Source organism: Branchiostoma floridae, chromosome 17, assembly GCF_000003815.2.
Source record: "Branchiostoma floridae strain S238N-H82 chromosome 17, Bfl_VNyyK, whole genome shotgun sequence".
NCBI lineage: Eukaryota > Metazoa > Chordata > Leptocardii > Amphioxiformes > Branchiostomatidae > Branchiostoma > Branchiostoma floridae.
In genome coordinates, this window is record NC_049995.1 from 3,052,412 (window position 1) to 3,074,632 (window position 22,221).

The 22,221-nt window shown below is 40.6% G+C and overlaps 1 protein-coding gene across 1 annotated transcript in view; it reads left to right on the forward strand.

Moving 5' to 3' along the window:
* LOC118404511 (protein mono-ADP-ribosyltransferase PARP4-like) overlaps window positions 1-22,221 on the forward strand; it is a 40,616-nt gene that overhangs the window by 1,094 nt on the left and 17,301 nt on the right. Inside the window, exons 2-24 of the mRNA XM_035803635.1 lie at window positions 418-549; window positions 1,042-1,237; window positions 2,213-2,273; window positions 2,502-2,625; window positions 3,493-3,624; window positions 4,316-4,480; window positions 5,348-5,485; window positions 6,248-6,424; window positions 11,214-11,377; window positions 12,237-12,345; window positions 12,545-12,573; window positions 13,003-13,098; window positions 13,479-13,662; window positions 14,109-14,152; window positions 15,019-15,131; window positions 15,614-15,750; window positions 16,215-16,433; window positions 16,885-17,019; window positions 17,903-18,052; window positions 18,551-18,685; window positions 19,423-19,609; window positions 20,093-20,166; window positions 20,842-21,029. Coding sequence (XP_035659528.1) covers window positions 418-549; window positions 1,042-1,237; window positions 2,213-2,273; window positions 2,502-2,625; window positions 3,493-3,624; window positions 4,316-4,480; window positions 5,348-5,485; window positions 6,248-6,424; window positions 11,214-11,377; window positions 12,237-12,345; window positions 12,545-12,573; window positions 13,003-13,098; window positions 13,479-13,662; window positions 14,109-14,152; window positions 15,019-15,131; window positions 15,614-15,750; window positions 16,215-16,433; window positions 16,885-17,019; window positions 17,903-18,052; window positions 18,551-18,685; window positions 19,423-19,609; window positions 20,093-20,166; window positions 20,842-21,029 — 3,089 coding nt within the window. The remainder of the gene's footprint in view (window positions 1-417; window positions 550-1,041; window positions 1,238-2,212; window positions 2,274-2,501; window positions 2,626-3,492; window positions 3,625-4,315; window positions 4,481-5,347; window positions 5,486-6,247; window positions 6,425-11,213; window positions 11,378-12,236; window positions 12,346-12,544; window positions 12,574-13,002; window positions 13,099-13,478; window positions 13,663-14,108; window positions 14,153-15,018; window positions 15,132-15,613; window positions 15,751-16,214; window positions 16,434-16,884; window positions 17,020-17,902; window positions 18,053-18,550; window positions 18,686-19,422; window positions 19,610-20,092; window positions 20,167-20,841; window positions 21,030-22,221) is intronic.

Genomic DNA, 22,221 nt, shown 5'->3' on the forward strand with positions numbered 1-22,221 from the left:
CATACTTAGGACTTGCTGCCTTCTTTAAATTCATCGACGTACTAAACAATGTCTCCAGAGCGCCACATAAGGTTTTTGACCCATATACACTGCATATTAGAGTCGTTTGTGGTCGCTTGTGGTGTTTCTGAGTCGTTTGTGGTCGTTTGTGGTGTTTAGGCAGACCCTGGAAGGGTCCAGTTTTGCACCGCTGCTGGTGGCATTATCTAGAACCTTAGTCAACTTTGAAAGTTGCAAAGTACCCTCCACCACATGGAATAACAGCCAGCTCCATTAGAGTGACTGTAAAGGAGGCTTTAATTCATCTATGCAGGTCGGTACGCATATAATGATAAATCAAATCAACATGGTGAAGCTATGCAATTGCATTGTACCCAGCACACTGAGAGTTAACTGTTCAGGCTGCTTTGTCCTCAGATGGGCGTGTTCCGTGGTTGCCAGGTAACCCTGGAGCTGACGGGTGTCACACTTCCATATAAGGAGAAGAAGAGGCTGAGGGAACTCGTCACACAGAATGATGGCATCATCTCTTACATCATCAACAAAAAGGTCAGAGGGCAACTGTTCATTGTCCAGTCAAAAAGCAATGCTTGAGTTGTAACTTGTAACGTATAGAGTCCAGTTGACTCTGTGTATGGATGTAATGTTTTCAGTGTGCCTGGACTTTATGTTTGAAGTTATTACAACATGTAGAATACATTGAGTACACTGTCTAAGTGGCAGGAAGTGATTGAGAAAATGGTGTCACTACAAAGGTCAGACTTCCGGGAGTGACTGGAAATAGAGTTCAGAGGTGGTAGAACTTAGCTATTTATCAGACATGGTAGACATTCCAGGTCATGGGGTCAATAGAAGAGGCCACTAAATTCATGGGGAGGCATGTTTTAGTCTGTGTTTTTCTTAGTTATATATTTTGCATCTGCTAGCTTAGAGTCTGTTCATGCAAACCTAAGGAATTTGTGAGACAAAAAAAGTATCATTCCATGTTAGAAATAACCATTCTGTCTTTTCTGTTGACAAATTGATTTACACATTTTCTAGACTTCATTTCTGGTACTGGGGAACAAAGAAAGGACGGACAGCTACAAATGCCGGACGGCGGTGAAACTCGGCCTGCCCGTGGTCTCGCTAGAGTACATCGAGGCCTGCGTACAGGCAGAGGAGCTGCTCCACACCGACAGCTTCCTATTGGTCGGGAAGAGCGTTGCTGACGAGTTTTCTACGGGCAAAATCGCAGGTAATTAGGCGATTACATGTAACAGATAAAGAACACAGATGTTCTGCCGCACGATGTATGTAAGAATTTGGTGTTCAAATATCTTAATGGCATATATTTTTATATAGATTGATGCCCTATATTGTTTTTAATGTAGTACAGTGGAGTTGTACATGTGATGTTCAGAACAATTCAGGATGTTTCCAACTGGACATCCTGCAAGTCTCAGTACAATTTGAATAAAACTTGTCAAGCTTGTCAGTAGCCTGGTATCCAGCCGTAATATAGCTCCCGAGTCTCTTCTCTCCTCTCTGCAATTGCAATTGCAAAGAGGAGAGAAGAGATTCGGGAGCTATATTACGGCTGGATACTAGGCTAGCTTGTCAGGTAACAGAATTCACCTCAACTGCTTCAAGTCAATCTATGGATCTAAAGCAGGGCTTTAGCCAGCTCGAATTTTTTTTCCGTCAGCCAATTACAATCGTCGCGAAAACCGCGAAAATTAGTTAGAAGGACTGAACTGAGACCTTGAAAAACGGGTTTTAATGAGATTATCGTATGCGAAAGGGCGCCGACACACATTGTCAACAATCATAACAATAGCAAAACAAACAGTGTGTGGCTTTTATGGCCGTGGACAGCGTCCCTAAGCCGCCTGTAGCTTCCACCAAGGATTTTTGTCCGTCAAGGTTGACGGATCGGTTTAAAAATTTTTCCGTCAGACGCAGCACATTTCCGTCAATTGACGGAAAAACGGATGCTGGCTAGAGCCCTGATCTAAAGTGACATGAATTTAAGTTTTGGCTGCCTTTCAAAGCAAATAATATCCAAATACATCATAAGTGTCAGGAAGATATATGAATTTCTACTACTAGAATCAATGTTTTTTTCTAGCCATATTGCATTCTCTATCCTGACATGCATTGGTTTATTGGTTGATATTAAGTTTAAGATAACTATATGACATGACTTATAAATCCTTACCTAATATTCCAGCCCCAAGAAGCCTGAAGCAGGCAGAAGTAAAGAAGGTGACCGTAGACATCAACAAAATCAAGTAAGGTGTCTTATTTTGACCAATCAGGGTCTTTCAATTCGTTATGATTATTGAATTGATTAAATGCGAAATGCAAGTAAAGTTTCTTAGTTTACCAGATCATCATCTTATCGTTCCGTGCCAGTACTGCACTAAGTTTACCAGATAAAATTGTAGTCACAAAAGCTGAAATGTTTCACGGAGTTATGGATCTTTGATTTCTATGTTTATCATGTTTACCCATTTAAGGGTGTGGAAACAAGGAGAAAATGGTCCAGATGGAGCTTTCAAACCTGTGTACTCCAAAGATACCAGAGGAGATCATCACTTGGTAGACGGAAAATTTGAGGTGGCCAAGTATGTCTTCTTACAGGTCAGTGTGAGATTTAAATTCCATGCAGAGTTTTCTCTAGGAAAAATTTGCAAGCGGGAGCGCCAAAAAGCAGTTTCTGACATTGCAAGCAACTGGATATGGTTTTGGAAACAGTCAGACGTGCAAATGGGAGCATTGCATTAGCGAGTGGAGTGACCAACCTGGTAGCCTGGATACCATACCCCAACCTCAAAAATATCTTTTTGTGTTGGGGTCTGGCAGGATGGCTGTAGAAACGTTCTTGAAGGCCCTTGATCAGAGGGAGGAGAACCTAGGATTAATGACCACTCACACCACAGGTAGCCAGCTACAACACACCACAGTTGGTCAGCAGGCTATCACAGTAGCCAGATGGTAGCGAATCAGGTACTTAGTGGTCACTGTTATGGATTCAAAAAATACAGTTGGGGGTCTTTAACCAATCATGGTAGGGGTGTAGTACCTCCTGCTGATCCTCCTGCTGTTCTATTGGTGGAGTTTTTTGCCCACTATAAGGGGCAAAATTGAGAAGGCTGCCTATGCCATCCGTCCAGACCCTTGCACGATAGATACTTGAGATCGGGCTGGGGTGTGGTAACCGGGCTACCAACCTGGGAGATGATGTGGAAGTTAAATTGGAGGATTCTTAGCCTTCCTGAGGTGTAAACATTACTGTCAGACATATTGAAGGCTTTGACCACTGGAGTCGATCAGTCAAAAATTTCAAAAAGTCCAGCTTCTTGTGTTGGAAAATACAGTTTATATCAGAAAATAAGACAATACTGCTTCCAGTTCAAGACTTTATCACTATGTTACTTCTCATCAGCCTTAAGACAAGGATTTCAAATCTTATACGTTTCAAGTGAAATTCTCTCAATTCTCTAACAGAAAGATACTCAGTCTGGTAAGGTGACCAAGAAGGGTTCAGCTGCAGCTGTACTGCAGGTGCTGGAGCTACAGGTGGCATCAGGTGAACCTGATAACTCGAAAGGAGAGTTCAAGTACAGGGTCATGACACAGGTGAGAAAAGTCCCAACATTCTTGTTGGCTTGTTTGTATTGCGTAATGGTAAACGGCTTCATCGAAAAATTAAAATTAAAACACCAGGGTTTCTATACTGAGGAGCACAAGCTGCATTTATCCAGACAGATATATTTGATCCACTTACATCAGGAAGAACCCTTTTTTTGATAAGTGTGTTGGTTTTTTTTAAGTGCTTGAGATGTAGCTCTTCCCAAATATGGGACCTTTATTTAGCATCCTATTGAGGCAGGGCTCTAGCCAGCGTCCGTTTTTCCGTCAATTGACGGAAATTTGATGCGTCTGACTGAAAAATTTTAAAACCAATCCGTCAACCTTGAAGGACAAAAATCCTTGGTGGAAGCCACGGGCGGCTTGGGGACACCGTCCACGGCGGTGAAAGCCACACACTGTTTGTTTTGCTATTACTATGATTGTTGCCAATGTGTGTCGGCGCTCTTTTGAATACGATAATCTCATTAAAACCGGTTTTTCAAGGTGTCAATGGCAACATTTACTATTTTGTAGTGTCATAGGGAAAATTAATTTTCGCGGTTTTCACGACGATTGGAATTGGCTGACGGAAAAAAAATTCGAGCTGGCTAAAGCCCTGTATTGAGGCCAGCTAGAGTTGGATTTGGATTATTGTTTGTTTTACTAAGGCTTAACTCTCCTGTAATACCCCTACCAGGAGACAGGTGGCGCCAAAGAGTACAGGTACGTCCAGACGACCGATGAGGCAGTACAAGTGTACGGTATCCTGTACGATAGGTACACCAAACATCCGCACAACTTCCGCAGGGCGGGGCCTGATGGGGACACGCCCTGGACAGTTGGGTCTCCTCAACTGCTTCAGGTGAGTGGACGCAAGATCGCTTCAAAATCTTAAGATGTTTTTAAAGTAAGAGTTTCAGTTAGATTAGACTTTACACGTTATTGTCTGTACCCCTATGGTATCTGTATCCCCTGTGTCCGTACCCTGTAGTGTCCGTGCCACCTGTAGGGTTTGTACCCCCCTTGAGTGTAGTGTCTGTACTCTCAGTAGTGTTTGTACAAGTTCCCTCTGTAGTGTGTGTACACCATGTATAGTTTCAGTGCCCCATGTATAGTTCCTATAGCTCCATTTTTGGCCTTTAACAAAGTCCATGTAAAATGCTCGGAGTCGACAAATCTAACTCTTATTTGTCATTGTGGTAGGACAACTTTTGCAACATACTAAAGGATCATTTAAACCATATTGATGCCATCAAATGGACATTGCTTTTTCTTTCATTTTGGTAGGAGTAATTCGTCGATGTAGGTTAGACATCCAGGTACAGTAGACGCCGCTTAATTGCACGGCCTATTTGCCAGTGAATTTAGTGCAATTATCCGGCTGGTGCAATAATACGAAGTTATCTAGCTGGATTGCACCGGTTTGTGATTTTGGGATTCCGTGCAGTTAACAGAAGTGTGCGTTAATCCGTTGTGCAATTAACTGGCTTCTACTGTAATAAGATACGCCAAAAAGTAAGAGACTCAAGCAACTAGATATGGTTTTGGAAACGGTCAGACGTTTCGGATAGAATCCACTATCCTTCGTCAGTGACACTGAAGTGATCTGGAAGAAACAGGTCTTTTATACTCTAACTATGGATGAAGACAATTTCAGATGTCCAATTTTGGTAGGAGTAATTATTACATGATTGTATATCTTTGAAAATTTCTGTTTGTGCCCCTGTAGACATTGAGTGAGGTTCAGACCCACACAGCCAGCGTCTCCCCCAGTGTCCTGGCTCTGGTGGACTCACTCTGGGAGGAGGCTCTGGGAAACCTGTCTCACGTCATCAATGGAGATGTACTACACATCAAAGTGGACCAGGTAATATCATTCATTTCTTTCCATCCCTTGAATTTTTAATGGAATACTTGTCGAGTGTGGAAGGCGCGATGATCCTAAAGGAGGGTCTGCATGCTCTTTTACGTAAGGCGTAGGCAGCCAATTTTATTTCCCGTAATTCGTAGGGAAAACCATCTTATCTACGTAATTCGTAGCGAGGCGACCAAATTTAGCGTAATTGCCTTCCTTGATTTAGCGTAATACGTAGGGGGTTCTTTTAAATTCAGCGTAAATCGTTGTCGGAACTCCCCATGCAGACCCTCCTAAAGGGGTCTTGAGGAAGTTTCAAAATCTCTGAAAGACCCCCTGAAACACTGTTTCCTGTATTTTGAGGGGCAAATTTTGCTGGTAGATTAGACTCAGCTTGGTTCAATCACCTGGTATCTGAGTTGTATTCATGGAGATCTTTGCAATATTTTATTTTTTAGATATCTTGACATGCTGGTTTTTGTCCGTCACAAAGGAGGAAATAAGTAAAATTTTGTTCGTCCCTAGCTGCAAAATTCCATCAAAAACAAGGACGGATGTAGGCTAGAACCCTGGGTTGTACTTTAACCTAATGTTGATCAGAAGTTTCATCACTTAGTAATCAAACATACTTTCTTGATCTTTTAGGTATTATTATCACCTAAAGAAATGTCTGATTTGTTGATCAATATTGTATAATGATATGATATGAAATTATGACGTTTAATATGAAATTATGACATTAATGCATGTAACATGAACTATTTTCTTTTCCAGATCGACAAGGCAGAAGCACTACTTCTACAGCTAAAGCAGGCTGTTGAAAGGAAGGCAGCGAATGATGAGCTTCAGAAACTCTCCTCGGAGTTTTACAGCGCCATCCCCCACCGACCCGTCCACAAGTGTGTCATCAGGAATAAAAGGATAATAGCACGGAAACAGGACATGTGTCAGGTAAGAATTAGGCCGGTAGCCTAAAAATAAGACATTGTCAGGCTTCAGTTGATCCATAGACTATAGAATGAATGAATGAATGAAGAAAACCTTTATTGTAAAATAATAAAACTATGTTTCTGCTCTCACAAGCTAAGTACAAGTCAAAATGATAAATGATAATAAAAGATGATAGTTCCGAGTAGTCTGATTAGTCTTAGTACAAGTTCTTAAGTTCTAGTGATGTGAGGGCAAGTTATCTCACTACATTACTTCTAGAATATAGAAACAAGGCTTCAGTTGGCATAGCCTGGAGACAGGACATGTTAGGCTTTACTTGGGAGATACATTGTAGCCTAGAATTCATGACATACATGTATTAGGCTTCATCTGAGATAGCCTGGAGACAGGACATGTTCTTTCTTTCTTTCTTTCTTTATTCGCACATAATAGCATGGCTTAAAAACAAATGTGTATACAGAGATGAAGAACATGCGGGGGGTGGGCAGAAGCCTATGTGGCTTTTCTTTGGCCTCCCCAAGAAATAAGTTGCAGAAATAATAATTATACATAATTAAAGTGAACGAAAAATGCACATACATGTAACATAAGTTGAAATCATCATGTGAAATATACTAATGGAATAGAAGTTGTATTACAAATGATCAAATGAAATAATAAATACAAAACAAAATAGACAAAACATATACAAGTAACTTGGGATTTGAGAAAAAAGGTAGGATCTCTAAGTTTTAAGAATCATTAGCTATCAACTACCAAAATCAACCAAAAACTAGAAAGGCCAACATTTGCTTAAGAGCAAATACAGCATATTTCAGCCATACCCCTTCCCACGCAACATTGGACTGTTCCAAATCACCCCTGCGCAAAAATGGAACATCATCTTAACAGTACATTATCCCCCAAAGTGGACTGGTATTGTGAATTGATTCCAGGTAAAAACAGAGCTTGCTTCTATTTTTCAGAAAATGACAATAATCACACCTTCCATTCAGAAAATTTTCATCATGACTGAAAATTGTTGAATGACTTCATGTAATGTCATTAACAATTTTCAGTACGATAACTAGGTGTAAGTTTAAAAAAGTATAAGCTCCTTGTGATGTTGGTACATTTATTATTGCAGTGAACTTTTTTTTATTCAAGTAGGGCATACGATTTAATAATTATCAAGCAGGTGCAGGTACTGTAGGAGCGTTTGTTTTCTTCAAGCTGTAAAACTGTTAAACTGTTTTCCTTTGTATGCAATCAGCCATCGAGCCTATTCTTATTTTAGTTTAACAACTTCCTGCCAGACCCGGAAGATACAATTGAACCTTGTTCGAGGATTTATTTTCGTCTGTCTGGTCAGTCTGTTCATACCCTGGTGCTGAGAGTGTTTTATTGGGCTGAAACTCTGGCAGTTTAAAGTTACTTACAATTTAAATGTTCAAAGTTTATGTCAAACAACAACAGCACTAGGAAATGTGGCCACTATAGACAGGTGGTCACTATAGAGAAAATGCTGATCTATTGACTAGGAGCCATACGTTACACATGATTTCAGTACACTGATTATTAATCATATAAACATTGCACAGGTAAGCCAATTGTTTAGATGTACAATTAAGTTCAAATAATTCTGAAGAGAAATATTGATGAGAAAATAATCATTCTCGCCACTGTCTAACTTATAATTACGTATCAAAACTAAACGCAGATTTTCTAACTAACGCACCTTTCGCCGACTTCATCAAAGGACCGCCGGCTATCAATCAAACACGGCTGTTGATTAGACTTAGAGTTTCAAACAGTCATGTGCTGTGTGCCAGTTGACAGCGAACTTCATGCTACGTGATGTTTTACATTGCTTGGACCTTCTTTCCTACAGCGGTGCTTCTACAAAATATTAAGACTGTAACACTGAGTCCCACATGTTTTATAGAATAGAATTTGACGCAGAACAGCGTTTTTTGCTGGGTATTTTTCTTGAAACATGTCCGTGGGAATATCAGCGAGGCGGCGACGTAGGGATATCAGACCGTCAACGTAAAAGTTGCACGGCGGCTAACGGCGCAGCGAAGATACTAGCGCTATAAATAAGCGCTTCAACTAAGGATGGCAACCCGTACAATATTTTTGTATACTGTTGAGCTAAGTAAAGTTTGTTGTTTATGAGGTTTTAGTTGTCTTTGAAGCTTTGACCCGAAATATTTTAAAGTCAAACTGCTGAAGAGAAGTAAGTGACTGCTACGATTATCGTAGATATGGCCCTAAAAAATCTGATAAAAGAAGCCTTCTCAATAGTCTAAAATGCAAGAGCTTCCGGGGGGGCTTCGCCCACCTGGGTCCCCCCCACAGTGGCCCTGCCCCTGGACCCCGCCAGGGACATTCGGCGGCCCCCGGACCCCTGTCCGACGCTTTGAAAAAATCCTGGCGAGAAGTCTGTACGGCCTGAGTCTTCAAGTTAACGTATTGTGTGGTCCCGCTTATGAATATTAATTAGCCTTCGCTTTCCTCTTCGCTGATTGGCTGAACCATTAATTGAATTAACTCTTCCTGCCGGCTAGACGCAGGTGCAGATGTCGGCTCTGTGGGGTGCACGTCCGAAAGGTCATGGCATGGAGAACGAAAGAAAACCAATTTCCCCTAAAAAAGTGCTGTAATTAAGCCTTTTACAGTACTTTATACCAAAAATTTTACTTGGATCATTTTACCAACTATCTTATGCCTATCTATACCAAATGTTACTCATACCAGGGTACAGGGGTGCAAAATATACCGTTATAAGACCGTCAACAACAGTCGCACGGAGCTAACAGCGCAGCGAAAATACCATCGCTAGCGTTTCAACTTCGGATAACAAGTTATAAGTACTGTTGAACTCAGTAACGTTAAAGTTTGTTTTTAGTTGCCTTTGACGGTTTGACCTGAAATAGTGTTACGCTAAACTCCTGAAGAGAAGTTAAGTGACTGCTGCGATTATCATAGATATGCCCCTAAGAACTGATACAATATAAAGCCTTCTGAATAGTCTAAAATGCGAGAGCCTTAGGCGGGCTTCGCTCCCCCTGGCGGGAACACTGCTATATACGGGATCATGAGGCCCCGCTTATGAATATTAATTAGCCTTTGGCCTCCTCTTCGCTGATTGGCTAGGTCTTTGATTCAATCAACTCTCCGGCTGACGCGCACAGGTGTGGCTCTGTGCGGGGTCACGGAAGGTCACGTCAGGAGGCCAAAAGAAAACAAATTTCCCCTCAGAAAAGTGCCAAAATTAATCATTTTAAAGTTGTTTATGTCAAAAATTTGACTTGAATCTTGTTACCAAGTATCTAATGCCTATCTATACCAAATTTCAGGTCATTTAATTGTAATACCAGGGTACAGGAGCCAAAAGTGTCCTTTTTTGGTCAAAAATTGGCCAAAAATCGCAAAAAATAAGCCTTTTGTTGCACTGTACACCAAAAGTGTTATTGAATTTATATGAAGGTATTATAAAGGCACATCTGTGTCAAATTTCAGCTCATTCGGTTGCAATACCAAGGTACAGGGGCCAAAAGTGTCCTTTTTTGGTCAAAAATTGGTAAAAAAAATCGCAAAAATAAGCATTTTGTTGTACTGTACACCAAAAGTGTTATTGAATTTATATGGGGGCATTATCAAGGCACATCTCTGTCAAATTTCAGCTCATTTGGTTGTAATACCAGGGTACAGGGGCCAAAAGTGTCCTTTTTTGGTCAAAAATTGGTCAAAAAATCGCAAAAATAAGCATTTTGTTGTACTGTACACCAAAAGTGTTATCGAATTTATATGGGGGCATTATCAAGGCACATCTCTGTCAAATTTCAGCTCATTTGGTTGTAATATTAGGGTACAGGGGCCAAAATATACAGTTTTGGTCTAAAATTGACCAAAAAAATCTCAATAAAATCATTTTAGAGGCAGATATGAAAAAACTGAGAAAAAAGCATCAAGGTATTGGCCCATTCTACCCCTGTGCCAAATTTCAGGTCATTCGGTCCACGAACGGCGGAGATGAATCACTTTGAAGATTTGACAGGAGAAAGAAGAAAGAAAGAAAGAAACATTACGAATACAATATATTTCACCATACTATGTATGGCTGAAATATAACAATATATTTCACCATACTATGTATGGCTGAAATATAACTAATATGAAAAACAAGGAAACAAGGAAATCAAACAAATCAGGTAAAAAAATCATGTTAGGCTTTAGTTGGGGGATTGCCTGGAAATAAAACAAATTAGGGTTCAGTTGTGATAGCCTAGAAACATGATATGTTACACTTCAGTCAAGCAATACCTGGAATACAAGACATGTCCCAACAAGTCATGATACTGTAAAATGCATATAAGTTCGCGGGGATTAAATTTCGCGGTAGCGGTAAAATGGAATTTTCGCGGTGGTTTTAATTTCGCGGTAGCACCATGCACTGTAGTCTCTTACTGTTATGGAAAAATGTTCGTGGTGGTTTAAAAATTGCGGTAAAGCAGCCGCCGGGAAAACAGCGAACATTAATCCACCGCAAACATTTCTGCATTTACAGTATATCAAACAACCTGAAATTTTGCTAGAAAGGAATCTGACATATAGGTTATGTGCTATATTAATTTTGTAGTTTTCAATGCATAGTACAAGATTGTACAAAATCAAAGCAGCTGTATATTTTACTTAGAAGATTACTTTGAAGTTTATGAACTCTAGCATAGTCATATAATAACATTGAATTTAGAAATGGAATGCAAAAGTGTTTAACGTTAATTTTTCATGTTTCCTTTCCCAGCTGATTCGAGACATGGTGAGCGTGAGTGAGGCCACCAGCTGGGCGTCTCGCCCGAGCGCCGTCGCCAGGTATCACGCCCTCAGGTGTAACATCCAACCACTGGACAGGGACAGCGAAGACTGGCGTAGTATGGAGTCCACGATTCACTCCAGCCAAGGGAAGGGGTAAGGCCATTGTGTCACAGTGATGAGTGAATGAGTGAGTGAGTGAGTGAGTGAGTGAGTGAGTGAGTGAGTGAGTGAGTGAGTGAGTGAGTGAGTGAGTGAGTGAGTGAGTGAGTGAGTGAGTGAGAGTGTGAGTGAGGGAGTGAGGGAGTGAGGGGGTGAGTGAGAGTGTTTGAGCGGTTGAAAGTTTTAAATTCTATTTAATAGGCTACATACATTGTAAGCTTATTGAACTTAAAGATCTTCTTACTTGTTTTGACTTGATCTTAAGATGTTTTGCCTCAATCTTGAGATGTTTTAGAAAAATCTTAAAATGCTTCATAAAACATCTCAAGATATTTTGAAAGTTGCTTGAAAAGTCCCTGAATCTACTATTTTTACAGTGATTGGAATGCGTATCTTAATCATATTGTCATCAGTAATACACCCAGTATTCTCTCAATCACCGTACAGTTTTTAGGGTTCATGATTGTGTTGTTAATACCCCCCTCACATTAGGCGCGATTCCATCAGACGACGAGTCTGCGAGCTCTAAATTACGAGGAGGCATGACCCTGACGGGAAGGGGGAACTCTGCCATTTCTTCGTCGGCATCAGGGTCATGCCTCCTTGTAATTTAGAGCTCGCAGAGTCGTCGTCCGATCGAATCGCGCCTAATGTGAGGGGGGTATAAGCACCATCCAATGTGGTAGATCTCTAGGTGAAAAACATGCTTGTGATAGACACACATGGCCAAAGCTTTTATTAATTATTAAATTTCAACTATATGAAAAGGACATACATGTAGCAGAAATAAGTTAAACAGCTTCTTTAGGAGTTTTTAAAAAAGGTAAAGTTCAACCACACTCCTTATTTTCAGTGGGCAATCCATCAGAGTTGAGAACGTGTTCAGGGTGTGTCGCTCCGTGGAGGAAGCTGGGTTCAACTCTGCCATCGGTAATGTCCAAACCAAGTTCCACTCCTCACAGGTAAACTCTTTGTTTTCTTACTATGATTTTGTTACTAAATCATGTTTTTCAAAAGTGACTAATGAGAAGTTAACAACTTAGTATTCTTAAAAAAAGTTTCTATATCAGTCTATCTTACTAACTATAAAGTTAAGGCACCTGCATTTAAAGCTCCTTCTATGTATTTTCAATTAATAAATCTCTTTTGTATATTTTACAGGCACAGAACTTTGTTGGCATCTTGTCAAGGTAGGCAAGATTTCAGTTCTGTATCTGTATCTGTATCTATATAGCCGGTATAACCGCCGTTTGGCGTAACACACCAGCTTCGCAGGCACGCGGCGCGGCAGCAGCTGGTTATATTACACCAAACGACTCGTTACCCCTAACTTTTGCACATCTATCTGCAAGCGTTCTTTAAAACTACCCAGAGAAGATGCCCCTACTGTACTTGGTGATAACAAATTCCACTTAGAATTGTTAAGAATGAATGACCAAAGGAGTTGATATAACCTTAACCCTGTGAAACTAGATCTTATGCAATAAATGATCTCTATACAGTCATCACATTAGTATTTAGTAACAGTTGTAATATTCACTAACTAGCATTATTTTTAGTTGTCTGTCTCTTTTACACGTTAAACAAATAAACATGACCTTGAAACGTGTGTTGTTCAGAGGTCTGCTGCTCCCCAAGGTCGTTGTTGATGACTTTGGTGGAACCAGAACTGACGCAGGCATGCTGGGACATGGCATCTACTTCTCAGATGCAAGGTAAGGGTCGTGTGGTGCAATTAGAGGGTGTTTGATTGATGAAACTCTTGTTTTCCCAGTTTTCCATAAGCCAGTGAAAATGTTTGATACATGGTGCTGAAATGCCGTCCATCAAAATTAAAAGATTTAGTCAGTTACTACTGGTGGCTGCTGGTCCCAGAAAAGTTATTTCCTGATGTCAGTTTCCTGCTATATGTATGTAGTACATGTATGACCTAGGAGCCAGTGGGGAAATTACTGAAGACTTTATCAAAAAGAAATTTGCAGTAATAATGACTAAAACTGGAAATTAACATAAACTAAAAAAAAGAATATTTCATTGAGGCATGACACCATTGATTTCTTGTTTCTTGCTATTCAACCATGGTCCATTTTTACAGCACCAGTGCAGCATACTCCTCTCCCAACAAGCACAGAGGTACCAGATACATGGTAGTGAGTGAGGTAGCATTGGGGAAGTGTAAGGATGTGTACAAACACGACACCAGCCTGACACAACCACCTCAGGGGTACAACAGTGTGCATGGAGTCAAGGGGACTGAGGAGATCACTTCAGAGTTTAAGGTAAGGAGTTAAGCAGTGACAGCTTTTTAAAGGTAAACACATGTACCTCAGTCTATTAGTGCACATACGTGACTAATGAATCTCTTCAACGATGTTGAGGTAAGGAGATTTTTTATGATAAAGAAATTGGTCTCCGATTCCGAAGAATTGACTTACTGGAATTTTTTCATCAAATTACATATTTGCTGCTCTTTTAAATGTGTTTCCCTTACATACGGATATATCTTTGTTTTGTGAAACCATGATTTCATTGATTGATTGATTGATTCATTCATTGATTCATTTACTCTTTTGCTATCAGGAGATTTTTCTTGTGTTTCATGAAATAGATCTCAGACAGATATTGCCAAAATGATTTGATATTTACATAAAGATTTTGATAGAGCTTCATGAGTTTTGGTACTATATTACATATGTTACATACCAATATTGATATTATGTTACAGGATGATGAATATGTCATCTACAATGTTGAACAGCAAAAAATGAGGTATGTGCAATGAATTCCCATAATTTTGTATCTTGTGTAGAAGTGGAGATTGTCACTGCCCTAACATCAATTCTCATAATTGTATTGGGTACCATAATACCCCCAAATGAGAAAAAGACATGAATTCAAAGTGATTTAAAGAGATACAGACATTACATACAGTAGAAGCCAGTCAACTGCACAATGGGTTAACGCACGAAATCCCCAAATCCCCAACCGGCGCAGTTCAGCTGGATAACTTTGCATTATTGCACCAGCCGGACAATTGCACAAAATTCACTGGCAAATAGGCTGTGCAATTAAGTGGCTTCTACTGTATATGAATGCAGCATATGTAAAAATCCTTGGGTACATGCATATACACTTCAGTTATTTATGTGACATGTTCAAAACAATCTTAAGAATGCCTCTATGTGGAGGTCTTATGGCATCTGATGGAATTATGAGACTCATAAGTTGATGTTACACAGTGTTTTTAACCAACCAATTCTCACTGTACCTTAACCTGGTTGGGATGGCGCCTCACGGCGGTATCCCAGGGGATTGCACCCGAGAGTGAGTGGCCTTGCACTGGTCCCAGGGTACCTTGCGCCACGAGGAAAGCTTCGTAGGGGTCCGCTACCCAAACACAGCCGGAGGGAAACACCGTCTCTCACGACCCACCCTCCTCTCCCTACCCCTGCCTCAGTTCTTTCTGCGGCCTGGGTTCTCAGGGGCCCATCAGAGTTTCCTCATTGGTTCCCATTAAACACTGAAACCAGCCATCCCTGGTGTGGTGTGAATTATTGGTGTAATCGTTGCTTGATTACATTGTTAGTGCTGTTGCAGATGTTCACTTCATCACCTGAATTTCTCCATTGTTGCAGGTACCTAGTGGAGTTCTCATTGCCAGGTGATCAGGTGACACCTGTGGATGAGACTGCGTACCTGCACCTGCTGACACCTGAAGTGGAGGCAGAGGAAGATGCAAACAAGATCTGTAAGTGCTATAAAATTATTACAGGCTTACAAACTCTTAATAGATAAACTTGGACATAGAAAGTAGTGTGCTCCCTTTGTATTTGGGAGGTTGGCTCAAACCCTGGTTTGAAAAAATGGTACATACATGACTTCTTCAGCACTTAACACTTATGACAAAGAGTGTAAAAGCACAACAGTGGACTAACCCCATACTGTGGTGGTCCTGTGTAGTCTAAGGCCTGTAGAGATATAGCTACCACCTCGTTCAGTCTATATATGATAAGTATGGGACTTAGAATTAGGACTAACTTAATTGTTTTATGCCTTGAAAATAAAAAGTAAAATAATAATTAGAACATGCATCTATTGCATGTTACAGCTCTATATAGTCTATTGATTTAACAGGATTCAAGTTTTGTTTTCAAAACTTGTTAAAACTTTGAAAGGAACAATGATTTCACTAACTGTTACTGAAAAGCAGCAATTTTTTTTTTCATCTAGCCCTTGAAGATGTCCAGAACATTGCTGACCCTCTGGACAAGGTGACAGGTGGGCTGATCTCCAAACACGGGGAGGAGACCCCCGTCCCGCTCAAGTCTGTCCACGTCAGAGCCAAGCTCCTGGACTTAGCTGCACAGGTAAACTATAAGTTGTATCCATTATTTGATGAAACTGCTGCTGAGGGGTGGGTACCGGTACAGAAAATTTGGGTACTGTCTCCAGGTTCATGTCCAGAGGATCATGTCCAGGTCTGGATCTGAACTTCGACCTGATTGTCTGTGAAAACCTTCGTCCTGAAGAAATTATGGTAACTACAAAGTAAAACTAAACTCTACTTCACTCTTGTTATTTCATTGGACATTTCGTCAGCTCCCAAACGTGTAGACCAGTGCCATAATCTGTTCATTTTCTATCAGACTCTTATCAGGTCTGTTTTTCTTGGACCGGTAAAACAAGAAAAAAAATACACTATATCTATGTTTGTCCACTATTGCTTGAATTATCTTGTATTACGTAACATTTTGAAAATTGCTTGGCTGAAAGGCTGATATAAAATCAAACTATTATTAAATAAACTGTTTTGAATTCTTCCCCTCTGTAGGTTGTTGTGTTGCAGTCCTATAAGAACGAAAACAATGTCGCCATCGAGGCCAAGTACGTTTTCCCGCTAGACGACATGGCGGCGGTGGTCGGGTTTGAAGCGTTCATCAACGGGAAGCACGTGGTCGGAGAGGTGAAGGGAAAAGAGGAGGCACATCGCGAGTACCGACAGGCGATCAGCGAGGGACATGGAGCGTACCTCATGGACGAAGAAACACCTGTAAGATTCTTGAGGACTTAAATTCAACAGTTATTTTTGCAGTATTAGTACTGTAGTATTTTGTGCAATAGCATTGTGGGTAAAACTGTTTGCTTTGTATTTGAGATTTTGTGTGTTCAAACCCCTGAGGTGAGTCATAATAAAGAATTTTGTAGAAATTATGTCATACAGTTTGATGCAAAAGGCTGTGTACTGCCTTATACAGAGTTTTAGGTCACAATAAGATCATAGTAATATACAAGAGGGCCAAGTAGGGATCCTGGTGGAACCCCTACCGTATACCATATGACAAGAAAAATGACAAGTTACCACTGGTCAGTTTGTGAATGTTTTACTACCTTCTTGTCACTGCGCCAACAAACAATGTTTCAGTGTCAAAGAGATACATTCAATGACACATTCCTTTTACATACAGTAACAATTGTTATTAATCATAATGCGTTTTTTCTAGGATGTATTCACAGTGAGTGTAGGGAACCTGCCCCCCAGAGCCAGTGTGCTTATCAAGATCACCTACGTCGCTGAGCTGGCAGTGGAGGGAGAAAACATCTGCTTCAGACTACCTGGCAGCGTCGCTCCCTGGCAGGTGTGTTTATCTAGAACTTTGTTACCATGGCAACAAGGCTTTGTTGCCTCCGTGTACAAGGATCCATTTTTGGTCTGTCTGTTATTGAATAAAAAGACTATACACAACCATTGCTTTATTCTCACCAACATTTTGGTGACCATCTGTCACCTTCTTCTGAGTATGGGCAATTCTGAATGGTTCACATTGTACTGCAGGACAGGTGTCGCTGCTCACAGTTCAGATGTGGGCACAAAACGTAAAGTATTTACATATGTACAGTCGTAAAGCTGTCTGTACATACTGTAAATGCAGAAATGTTCGCGGTGGATTAATGTTCGCGGTTTTCCCGGTGACCAGTTCACCGCGAACATTTTTCTATAATGGTATTAGACTGCAGTCTATGGTGTTTACGCAAAATTAAAACCACCGCGAAAAGTCCCTTTTCCTGCTAACGCGAAATTAAATCCCCGCGACTAAAATGCAATTACAGTAATACATAATACTTTACGGAGTGTCTGTTTGTTATGTTCTTGGTCTTGAATACACTGTCAGTAGATTTTGAGTGTCAGGAAGTGAGTGGGAAAATGGTGTAAAATTTGTGAGAGTGACAGTACATGAAAGTATCAGACATGACAGGTCATCAGGTCAATGGAAGAGGGTACTAATTTCACGGGGAGGTTATTTTTTTGTCTGTTTATTTGCAGTTATGCATTTCCACATGCTAGACTTACTCACTATAGAGTAGCAGGAAGTAATCAATATACAATGGACATATAATTACAATGTATGTATAGGGACTTCGAACTCTTGTTTTTCGAGATAATATGTAGAGTGTTTATTTGTAATATTTTATCATAACTAGCTATTCAAAGATTTTTAATGCTTAATTTTCCACCAACAGAAAGATTCACTCTCTGAGAAGATCCAAAAGGACCTGGAAACAGTCAAGGTGGAAAAGGATGCTGGGAAAGAATTTTCCCTCCAGGTTGCCATGGAGATGCCCTTTGACATCAGGACAATCCAATCACCATCTCATAAAATCAGAGTAAAGGTAAGTCTTAGAGTAGCCTGGTATTCAGCCGTATTATAGCTCCTGAGCAAATTTGCAGAGAGGACAAAAGAGACTTGGGAGCTATATCGGTAGGATACCAGGCTTGTCTTAGAGTACTGCCAAAGCCCATTTTTTATTCAGCCAAGGTCATTCTGTTGAACTTCCTCTTCATCCTTAACCATCTTGCTATTCCTTTAGAAATGCTGACCCTTACACCCAGTTGGAAATCCTGAGAACAATAATCCAATCAGCAGACTAAATCTAGTGCTGGGAGGTCATAATTGTCATTTTTGGCTACTAAGTAATAATGTCCTTTCATTTTCTTTGGTTGCTGTCCTTTTATATTCTAACTGAAAGTAGATATCTAATGATCTTTGTAATCTAATTTTTGCACATACAATTTTCTAGTCAATTTACACCTCATTGAAATGATCAACTGTGGGACACTCAGCATAATTTTTCAGTAATTTTTATTTTCTCTTTATCTCCACCAATCAGAGGACAGCAAGCAAGGCTGTAGTGGAGCTGGAGAAGAACTGCATGCTGGGAGCTGGTTTCCTGCTGCAGGTTGGGCTGGCGGAGATCCACGTACCCAGGATGTGGGCGGAGCGGCACCCTGACAAGGACAGCCAGGTTGGTTTGTTTGTTTGTTTGTTTCAGGGCTCTAGCCAGCTCGAAATTTATTTCCGTCAGCCAATTCCCATTGTCGCAAAAACACTATCCCAGGAGTTAGAGAGAATGAACTGAGACCTTGAAAAACGGGTTTTTAATGAGATAATTGTATGCGAAAGGGCACCGATACACTTTGTCAACAATAATAGCAATAGCTAAACAAACAGTTTGTGGCTTTTACAGCCGTGGACGGCGTCCCCAAGCCGCCTGTAGCTTCCACCAAGGATTTTTGGTTTTAAAATTTCAAACGCAGCAAATTTCCGTCAACTGACAGAAAAACAGATGCTGGCTAGAGCCCTGGTTTGTTTGAACTTTGTTTATTTATGAAAGCTCAAACTTTCCTGCAGGCTGCTTTTCATTGAGGTCATGAGAGAAGAGACAAGGGTCAGACTAAGTGTATAACAGAGATACAATGCAGTTCACACAGTTGGTGCATGGATACTGATGATATGCATTCTTTGATTAATATCATCATATAGCAGCATATCAGTTGATGATACTCTTTCCTCTTTTTATCTAAGGGACTGAAAAAGTAACAAAGTTGGGTTCAAGGCTTGAAGTATGCCATCTCTTTTTTTAAACCCTCTTCATACACAGGACTGCGAGGGTCAACAAGTTATACTAAGTCTTATGTGGGGGTGATGTCTGCTACATGTATCTCTAATGATTTTATTAAAAAAAAATCTATTCATACACAGGCCTGTATGCTGACCTTCTACCCAGAATTCCAAGCAGAGGTCATGCAGGGTCATGAGGTTATCCTCCTCTTGGACGGGTCCAACTCCATGCGGGGGTCGGCTCTGGAGGCAGCCAAGAAAGTCGCCCTGCTCTGTCTGTGCCATCTACCAAAGGAATGTAGCTTTAACGTTGTTGCCTTTGGCACAGGTTTGTTTTCAAATGATTTTCATTCTGGAAAAATGCTGACAATGTAATAAGAAATTAGTTAGGCAACTGGGTAAATTCTCTAAAGTAGCCTGATTTCTTTAGTATCATCCTACCAGGATGTCTAATTTTCCTTAAAGTGTAGAAAGTCAATGATGTACTGTTCTGTTTGAATGTGTTCTATCTCCTTGTGCCTTTGATTTTATATGAGGATATTAAAGACCCCAGCACACTTGATGATAAGTAGTTAAAAGCATTCAAGGCAAATACTGAAGCTGTACTGCCTATTAGACATTGAAGAAAGTATTGCCTCAATTATGCTTTATATTCTACCCATTTTGTTTACTTTTGCTGTAGAAAAACTGGATTAACTGAATCTTAAACGTTTGATAGGATATTGTCATTATTCATGTCCTTGTAAGGTATTGTCAGTTATTGTGATGTAACTAGTTTTTCTTTATAAACTTTACAAATTTCATTTTGTAGGATATGAGGAACTGTTTGCTGTGAGCCAGTCCAGAACCAAGTCCAATGTCTCCAAGGCTGAAACCTTTATCCAGGTATAGTCTTCAAGTCTTCATCTCATTGTTATTGAGCATATATTATAATGTAAGTGTTCCTCATGGTTTATTTGGCAAGAAAACGGTATATTGTTTCTTTTTGTTTGCTGTTCTAATGAAATCTTGTTTCATCTGTCCTTGGTGCTGATTGGCTGTTACATTGGTAGTCTTCTTCTAAATGTTTGAAATTATCTTATCTTGTTGCTGATTGGCTATGAAGCAGCCCCTCTTCAACTGACTGGGACTTAGGCAGTCTCTTTCAAGTCATTCTGTTTCATCTCTCCTTGGTGCTGATTGGCTATTACAGAGGTGGTCTCATTTCAAATCACTCTATTTCATCTTACATTGGTGCTGATTGGCTGGGACTTGAGGCAGTCTCTTTATAATGATTCTATTTTTTTCTTTCCTTGGTGCTGATTGGCTCTTTCCTTGGTGCTAATTGGCTGACGCATTGAGCAGTCTCATTCTAACTAATTTCATTACATCTTATCTGGGTACTGATTGGCATTTTATATGAGATTTCCCATCTAGCTGTTACTAAATATCAGAAGTGAACACAGCAATCCATACACCTTTAACTGTTTTTAGGTAAATTTCAGGAGTGATACATTTTACATCGTATTAAGATGTTGAAATGGTACAAAACTGACCAATTTTCTGCAATTTTTCCCTCAGAATCTGAAAGCATCCAAGGGAAACACAGATGCATGGAGGCCCCTGCGTGGGTTCTTCCTGCTTCCGCCGTTGGGTAAAACGCGGAACGTGCTCCTCATCTCTGACGGACACGTGAACAACCCTGACCAGACTCTTAGCGACGTCCACCAGCACTACCAGGAGACAAGGGTCTTCAGCTGTGGGGTGGGGTAAGGACACATCTCACAAGATTTTGTGTACTTTTTCTTGAACATTGAACTTAAACAGTGAACCTTGACCCTTCAAGATTCAAGGTATAACAAACTGATCCTGACTGTCTGTAATAATTAGCATTTCAACCAATGACACTACTGGGAGACAAGGGTCTTCAGCTGTGGGGTGGGGTAAGGACACATCTCACAAGATTTTGCGAACTGAACTTCATTCTACTTTAAGATTTTGTTTACTTTTCCTTGAACATTGAACCTTAACCTTGAACCTTGACCCTTCAAGATTCAAGGTATAACAAATTGATCCTGACTGTCCATCATAATTAGCAGTTCAACCAATGACACTACTAGGAGACATGAGTCTTCATCTGTGGGGTGGGGATTTAGTGTACAGAACTTCATTCTACTGTTACTAAAAGACAAGTCAATGTGTAACAACAGTCTGATCTTGGCTGTCCATCACAACTAGCAGTTCAACCAATGACAGGGTGGGGCCGCGTAGCACAGTGGTAGTGTATTCGGCCCGTGACCGAGAGGTCGCCGGTTCGAATCCGCCTGCCGTGTTGCCGGTCTTGTGCCCTTGGGAAAGGCACTTTACACGACTTTCCTCACTTTACTCAAGTGGAAATGAGTCGTCCCTCGGATAGGACGTTAAATGGAGGTCCCGTGTCTGGGGAGAGCAACACCACGGGCACGTAAAAGAACCCGCCACATGTGCGATGGTGCGATGTGGCGGATCAAACCATTCCGGCCAAAATGGGGTAGGGAATTTCCCGAGCAGCCTCGTAACCCCTGCTTTGCATATTGAGTCAGTGAAGTCAAGCTTGCTTAAGCTTGATGTTTCTGACTTAGGGAGAAGAGATGCTGCTACAGTTATCACTATGGGCCGCTCTTCATCACCATGATGGTAACATCAGGCCCTACGAACATGATTTAGAAAGAAAAAAAAAAAAAAATCAGAAGTTTGACTAATGAGAGGAGGATTTTATTTTGTATTTCTACATTTTGGTCGAGGTGGATGGGACTATGAAATCATTCTACAGGATACGATTTGGAGATTTCTTCCTGATGTTTTGTTTCTTTTGTTTCTTTCTTTTATTTATTGGTTTGGCTGTTTAGCACACACAGCCAGGGCTGCCCAACTAGCCTATGGAATATTACGAAGGGCTAGCCCTGTTTTTGAGTGACATCC